The sequence below is a fragment of the Pteropus vampyrus genome, unplaced genomic scaffold (genome assembly GCF_000151845.1).
Source record: "Pteropus vampyrus isolate Shadow unplaced genomic scaffold, Pvam_2.0 Scaffold208, whole genome shotgun sequence".
Taxonomy (NCBI): Eukaryota; Metazoa; Chordata; class Mammalia; order Chiroptera; family Pteropodidae; genus Pteropus; species Pteropus vampyrus.
The window spans coordinates 1,253,997-1,262,257 of NW_011888989.1; the positions used below are offsets into that span (position 1 = coordinate 1,253,997).

Here is an 8,261-nt window from a genome sequence, read left to right on the forward strand (position 1 = left end):
AGGGTATTAACATGGGGATTCCTGGGCTGTACCTCAGACCCATGGAGCTGAATCTCTGGGAGAGAGGCCCAGAAATCTGCATTGTTACAAGCTCATCAAGTGACTTCAGTGTATAGGTACAAGAATCATTGATGTAGAAGAGGATAAGAGTTTAATTTTATGATAAAGAGGAAAAATAAATTGCTCATTTTTAGAAGATATCTCAACTATTTCTGTTCCCCAAGTCGATTTAGTGAAAACCATTTGTTTTCAGATCCTTTACATAAATGGAACTTTGGTGCATGGAACCAGGGAAGAAGTGAGACTTTTGGTCTTCCTAATTGTGAGCTCTTGAAACATGATTGGCAGAACCATATGAAATTGCTGTTTTGGGAGATTACCAACAATTGAATGGGTTCAGCCTATTTAGATTCTTTGATAAATTCTGTACTATTGTAAGATGTTTCATCCTTGAGCCCTTTGGAGGAATGATATATCCAGGTCTAAAAAGCTGTTTGCGTGGGTTGTTGAATGCCAGTGTTATCACTGAATTTACCTCCTCTTATCTCAGGATGCTCCTGTCATCCTTCTGGTGTGAATACCACTGCGTGTCCCCCTGGTCAGGGAGCTTGCCTCTGTGATCCTGACACTGGTGCATGCCCTTGTCTGCCCAACGTCACAGGACAGACCTGTGACCATTGTGCTGATGGATACTGGAACCTGGTCCCCGGCAGAGGATGTCAGCCATGCAACTGTGACCCCCGCACCTCTCATAGTAGCCACTGTGATCAGGCAAGAGACTTTAAAGTTACTAAGCTCATCTTGTATATTTTTCCCCTGTCCGGGAAGCCATTTTTTCAAGGAATACTGGTCCTTTTCTTGGAGAATGGTATTCTTGGTTTTTAATACCATTCTGGGCAACAGATGACCATGCCTGTTTATATGCTCCTCTCCACTCCTCACCCCTGCAATTACCAACCATGGAACAAATCGGTAGATCTCCATATCACTGCTTGGCTTCCTAATTCACGAGGGGAGTCTAATGTTCATGACAGCACTCTCTGGCATAATTTTTAGACATTTCGGGAAGCATGTTTGTAGCAGCACGCAACAAAGACCACAGTTCAGTCATGGAGACTGAGAGAAGTCAGTGAAGCTGAAATCAGATGGCATTTGTTTAATCAAAGAGCCCCTTATGATGAGAATATTTGGGGTTGTCTGGTCCATAGGGGATTCCTAGGAGAAGGCTGTTCTTTACAATTAGGAAACGCTTTCATTGGCGTACAATGGAGACATGGACATTTAGATTCTCAGCTGTTTAAACAGCTATGATAAACGTCTCTCTCTCAGCCAGTAGGTGGTCCTCAGGACATTATTACGGAGAGATCCAAATGTGCTGTCCAATATTTTCATCAACAGTTTAGATGGAGTTGGAGAAACATGCTTATCAGATTTGCAGATACTGCAGAGTTGCAAGTTAATGTGATAAAGACAGAATAAGTGACAAGATATCCTAACAGGCTTTCTTGTTGTCTGGAAACAAGATGTTAACAGGTTACAAGTAAAGATTTGCAATTGGGTTTTAAAAATTTACATAAATATAGGGAGGAGTAATAACTTGGCACCAGCTCTGTGAAAAACACCTGAGGATTTTCATTGCATGCTTCAAGTGAGCCAGCAGTGCTGTCAGGGCTGTCAAAGAGGCAATGTCTATTCAGGCTGGAGTAGGAGGAGGGCCATACCCAGGTTCGGGGCAGTTATCGTCCCATTGTCCTCTGTACTAAGAAGATGGCTCCAAGAGCACTTTTGTCATTTCTAAGTGCCACATTTTAAACATTATATTGACAAACTAGCATGTGTCCAAAGGAAGACAACCAGGATGGTGGATAGAACCATGCTATTCTGTGATGAAGGCTTGTTCTTTACAATTAGGAAACACTTTCATTGGCATACAGTGGAATTAGGGGTGGTCAGCCCGAAGAAGAGCAGCAAATGCAAGTTGAGGATAACTATTTCTAGGTGGGAAAAGAGCTGGAGGAGGAAAGAGGGAGGCTACCGTTTTGTGCTGCCCATAACACAGACCTCAGAACAATGGGAATAAGTTACAAGGAGCAGATCCTGCATCAGTGTAATAAAGCATTGCCCAACAATCAAGGACAACCAGCAATATGACAGCCCTCAGGGGCAATGAGCTCCCCATAACTATCTATATTTGAGCAGAAGCTAGAGGTAACTCCAAAGACAGATAGAAACGTAGTAGATCTAGTCACTTTATGAATCCAGCTATTTATTCATTGAAATCATACTGGTAAAGTTGTTGTTTAAGCAGATTTGGTCAAGTATAACCCAGGATCACTACAATAGTGATTTGCTTCTATATTTTCCTCCTGTAAATTTCCAACCTCCTCATTTTCAGAAAAGGCAGTAGAACACAAGAATCCATTTGGAAGGGTACAAAAAAGTTCAACCCTCCCCCCAAAACACAGTTAAATAACTGTCACTAAATGATTAAGGCTCAAATGCAAAAAATGTTTTGTTGAGTGAAACACTAATCCATCATGGACATTCCATCATGGAAACACTATCTGCCAAATAAATTGATGAATGTTAGTCCAGGTCTCTGGCCTCTCTGTGTTATGGGAGAACTCTCATAACTGTAGAGGACAAGAATGTGGCCCATTTCCCATTATGTGTTTTGTTTTCATTTACATGTGTGTATTTCCCATTTTGGGGCCACCTGTCCTTGAACAGCTGGAAGCAGGCGGTATATTCAAGAGCCCAAGCCAAAACACATTAACTCCTGATCCTTGACATTGTCTGGGGTAGTTGCTGGCCGTGGGAATCATCCTTCCTCTGACTTTGCACAGCTGTATGTTCTAAATCACTGGAGGGAAAACTGTTCCGTATTAAAATGCATTATTTTTTTAGATCAGAAAGCTTGTTAATTCTTCACCCACAACTGTTCTTACAGCTTACAGGCCAGTGTTCGTGTAAATTAGGCTATGATGGGAAACACTGCAGTGACTGCAAGGAAGATTATTATGGTGATCCACTGGAGCGATGCATTGGTAAGTATTGGTGATTCTAAAAACATACGTGCAATCAACCTGGTCCCGCCATGGGCATGCTCTGAACCAACTGAATTTCAAACTCCTTTATTTGGTAGAAGATCCACAAAATTAATCCCAGTTTTGAAAAAAAATATTTTTTTTCTCCTGTATTAAAACTTTAGGCCATATTAAATGTTAGCCTATATTCCAATTTGTGGCCTATATTAACATTCCTCAGAGTCATTAAAATAGAACAGACCTCTGAGATTGTAACTTGTGGCCATTTTCCCGCTATTTGGAAGCATGTTGACAAAAAACAGCTACTGTGGATTGAGGTACAGGCTGGGAGATGGATCACAGGAGGCCAGAGGAGACATGTTTCTTCAGCATGGCTCTCTCCTAATTCTGGGGCTATAACATGTTTACTTATTTGTTCATTTTAAAATATCCACAGAGTGCACTACTCTTGGTAGTGAATAAATAACGTAAAGCTCTTACCCTCATGGTGTTTGTGTTCTACTGCCTTTCGTTCTATGTCTTTGCAATCACTGTAGGGTTCAGAGCCACGCTGTCCAGTAGAACTTTCTGCAGAGGTGCAAGTATTCTACATCTGCACCATCCAGTGCAGGAGCCCCTAGCCACATGCAGATGTTGAGCATTTGCAATGTGGCCTATGCAAAAGAAGAAAGAAAATGCTTTATTTTATTTAATTCATTTAAATCTAAATAGCCACATGTGGTTCGTGGCTATCAGATATCAGATAACACATATTTAAAATCCGGGTTGGTTCTAGAAGGGATATTTGAATCTCTATTTAAAGTCAGCTTCCAAAAGAAGTCAATCCAAAGAAATATCAGATGTGATGGGCTTATCATCGTGGTCACCTCTACATTGACATACATGATAACTCTTTCCTCCATTCCTTTCCTTTATAAATGTGCCTTCGGGGCAACAACAAAAAACAAACAACAACAACAACAAAAAAGACTTTGTTTTCTTGCCCTATTCGAATATATATTCTCAGTGGTGTCCCCCAGTCTCACTCAGTTTTCTAAGTGGAATTGCTGCTTTAAAAACCAAGAAGGAATTTTGGCTCTTGGAAAATCTGTCTTAGAGAGCCTCTTTCCCTGTGTCCCTCTAATATTTCAATAATTTTATTTTATAAAACTGCTTTCACGTTTATAGAGAAAACTTTGCGAATAGTCAAGTCAGGCCACAGGCCCCCACTAAAACTCATGGGGAAGAGTGGTTAATAAAGGGGAGCCTTGGCCTCTAGCTGGTGAAGTGACACAGTGCTGCCCCAAAGGGGTTCCTGTTGAGGCCTCTGAACCAAAGCCAGACAGGTTATAACTAGTTGAGGAGCTTGATGTGTAAATCAGATTTTATGTGTAATTGGCATTATTATTAATGAAATTCTAGCTGTCAAAATGTATTTTTAAATCACTTGTTTCTTGCAGTTTGTCCAATGTCATAGGCTAGTGATTCCCTGACCTTTTGTAAACTGAAGTAACTTCAATAATCTGCCATACTCCAACCTAAGGCTTAATCAAAGTACAAGTAGCATAGTTTTGTGTGTGTGTGTGTGTGTGTGTGTGTGTGTGTGTGTTTTAATTAAGACAAAATAAACTTAATTTTATCCCTTTAAAAAAGGCTTTATTTTTTCAGAGCAGTTTTAGATTTATAGCAGAATTGAGAAGGTACAGAGATTTTCCATATACTTCTGCCCCCGCACATGCATAACCTCCCCCATTATCAACATCCCTAAAAGAGTGGTTCATTTGTCACAAATGATGAAACTGCATTGATGTATTATAATCAGCAACATCCACAATTTTACATTATAGTTCACTTTTGGTATTGTCTATTCTATGGATTTAGACAAATATATAATGACATGTATCCCTCATTATAGTGTCACACAGAACATTTCCACTGCCTTAAAGTCCTCTGTGCTCTACCTATTCAAGCTACCCCCTCCCCACCCCATCCCTGGCAACCACAGATCTTTTTATTGTCTCCAAATTTTTGCCTTTTCTAGAATATCCTATAGTTGGAATCATGTAGTATGTAGTCTTTTCAAATTGGCTTATTTCACTATGTAATAAGCATTTAAGTTTCCTCCATGTCTTTTCATGGCTTGAAGCTCATTTCTTTTTAACAATGATAATATTGTTATTGCCTAATTGTACCACAGTTTATCCATTCGCCTACTGAAGGATATCTTGGTTACTCTCAAGTTTTGACAATTGTAAATAAAGATGCTATAAAAATTCCTGTGCATGTTTTTGTGTGGACATAAGTTTTCAACTCCTTTGGATAAATACCAAGGAGCAAGCACACCACTCACCAGACTTTTTCGAGAATGGAATAGTTCTTATTTAATGGAAGACATCTGTACTTAGCATACGCAGGCTGGGGTTTACTGAGACAAAGTGTGTTCATGGGACTTCGTAGAAAGTCTGTGGTATGCCTTAGTCACTCTTGGGTGCAGTAGCAGTGGTCACTAGTGTGCCCTCCACCATCTGATCCATGTTCCTCACTAAAATATGTAAATAACCCACACACAAACACTCACAATAAAAAAGGCACCTAATATTTTCCATATAAAATAACTGATTTGTTAGTGGAATGGAAAGAAGAACACTATATTTTAATAGCCATTGCATAGATCTCTGAAATTATACCGTATTAAATGTTTGCCTTAGAAATGGGAGTTGGGAATATTCTCAGGAGAGAAGAGCAGTTTTTATTCTTGAGCGAGTCATAAGCAAAAGACTAGGTGACTGACTTTCTCTGCTCTTTCTCTTCCTTTTTAGCATGTGACTGCAACAGGGAAGGTACCCAGAGGCCCATCTGTGACGGGGACACAGGCATGTGCCGCTGCCGGGAGGGCATTAGTGGCCAGCAATGTGATCGCTGCGCACGGGGTCACGGCCAGGAATTCCCTGCATGTCCTCTGTGTCACTTGTGCTTTGATCAGTGGGACCACAGCATTTCTTCCCTCTCCAGAGCAGTGCAAGGGTTAATTAGGCTGGCTGCTAACATGGAAGATAAAAGAGAGACCCTGCCTGTCTGTGATGCCAACTTCAAAGGCCTCAAAAAGAACATGTCTGAAATAGAAAGGATTTTAAAACATCCTGTTTTCTCATCGGAGAAATTCTTAAAAGTCAAGGATTATCATGACTCCGTTGGGTAAGATTTGCGCTCAAGCAATAGATAGTCAAGTTCTTGATTTACTGTAACTTCTACCGAGCTATAACAGCCTTTGATTTAGAAATGTACCTATGTTGACATTAGGGAAATGATCATTGTTCAGTTAATAATCAGGCTGGTGATTGTTTGCCTCTTTCTTATCTAGTTAGAATTGCATGTGATTTTTTTCCAGATGCCATTGATTATAATAAAGTGGCAGTCATTAAGAGGTTAATTTGGAAACCCAAACCCCGCAGAGCTGAAAGACATGAAATCGGAAGTAGGGCGGTTTCTAATACAAATATTTTTTTTAAACCATGTACTCAGGGAAATTTGCTAAATCTTCCAAAATTCCTTAGTTGTTTAGAAGTTTGTACCTTAATGTGAAGTCGTAAAACAAGTATAATAATTCCTTTAAAATGCAGTATCATTTCTATTATATATTATTTAATACTTTTTTCATTTGTCAAACACTGCTATATATTACATTGGTTGCTCTGGGCCAGGAGTCAGCAACCAAAGCCCACAGGTGAAACTCAACATACTGCCCATTTTTATAAATAAAATTCCATTGGAATACAGCCATGCCCATGTATCCTCTGTGGCTGTTTTCCCTCTACCATGGCAGAGTTCTGTAGTTAAGACAGAGACACTGTGGCTCCTGAGGCCTAAAATATTTACTGTTTGGTCCTTTATAGAAAACTGCTCTGGGCAAAACCAAGATAAGTTTGGTATAGTTTTCACTCTTCCGGGAGCAAAAATCTCTAAAAAAAAAAAAAAAAAAAAGATTGTAGTGCTATAACAAATATCTCCCCTCCTCCATAAAAGTCTAAGATTAAGGAATAGTTGAAGCTGAAGAGTTTTATGTTACACAAAGCACAGGTATAAATATAAGGCCATTTATTATCAATAGGCAAAAGTCCCAGCGGTTTATAGCAATTGCTTAAAAGTCATACAAGGAAGAACACATAATCCACCTAGATAGTTCAGAGGAAGGATCACCTGCATCATAGACACAGCTACTGGGCCCAGGGAGGTGACATGGCCAAGTCCGGCTCGCAGGTGAGAACAGGCACATCCATATCCTTGTAAAGACTGTTGCCCTGTAGGATTTGGGCTCTGTAATCCCAGATGCTCCCACTTTTCAAGAGACATCAGACATCACAATTTTTATGGAAATGTCACCTCTTTGAAATATAGGCAGCTAATCTAATAGCACTTTTAAAAAACAGTGTATGGGCAAAAGAAACATTTCTGAGAATGGGTTTTGGCCCATGAACCACAGGTTTGTGGTTATAGAAAATGGCAGACAAAGTAAAACTGAGAAAGTGGACTGAGCCAATCCACAGTGAACATTCTTGACAGAGACTGCCAAAGCCCTGAGCAAAGCGAGAGAGAAGAGAGCGGAGGCAGGGATCCAGGCCAGGCCTGATGGGCCTCTTGGTCCAGAAGCCAAAATGCCTGTCCCCTCCTGGTCTACCTGCTGAGTTCCTACTCCTCTTCACCAGCCACCCAATTACCACTTCTTCTCTGAAGCCTTCCCTAACCTCCTCAGAGAAAGCCATGTGTTTCCTTCTCCATCTCTTCACCTCTTTGTGGCCCATCCGCCCATCCACTATTGCCTGGCTGAGGGGCTCCCAAGGCCAGAGGCTGTCTCCTCTGTGCCTGTATTCTCCAGGCCTGCCATGGTTAAATAATAAATGTTTGCTGGGTAAATTGCAAATCCACGGGGAGGGGGAGGACAGAGAACCCAGGACGTCATGAACATAGATTCAAAAGTCAAACCACCTTGGTTCAACTCTACTTATTGCTGTGTGGCCTTGGGCAAGTTATTTAACTTTCCCAAGCTTCAATTTATTCATCAAAAAAGTGAGTACAGTTTCTATTTCATAAGTATTCTTACGAGAATTATTCAAGACAAGTCATGTAGCACCGTGTCTGGCATATAGTAAGTGCTTAAAGAGTACCAATTACAATAATAGTACTTACTATTATTATTGTTTATTATTATTATTATTAGCCTAAAGAATTATAGTTCTG

At 40.3% G+C, this 8,261-nt stretch overlaps 1 protein-coding gene across 1 annotated transcript in view; it reads left to right on the forward strand.

The window, feature by feature from the left end:
- Positions 1–8,261, forward strand: part of LAMB4 (laminin subunit beta 4) — a 98,089-nt gene that overhangs the window by 64,747 nt on the left and 25,081 nt on the right. The window contains exons 23-25 of the mRNA XM_023537988.1: positions 551–771; positions 2,951–3,047; positions 5,846–6,221. Of these exons, the coding sequence (XP_023393756.1) occupies positions 551–771; positions 2,951–3,047; positions 5,846–6,221 (694 nt within the window). The remainder of the gene's footprint in view (positions 1–550; positions 772–2,950; positions 3,048–5,845; positions 6,222–8,261) is intronic.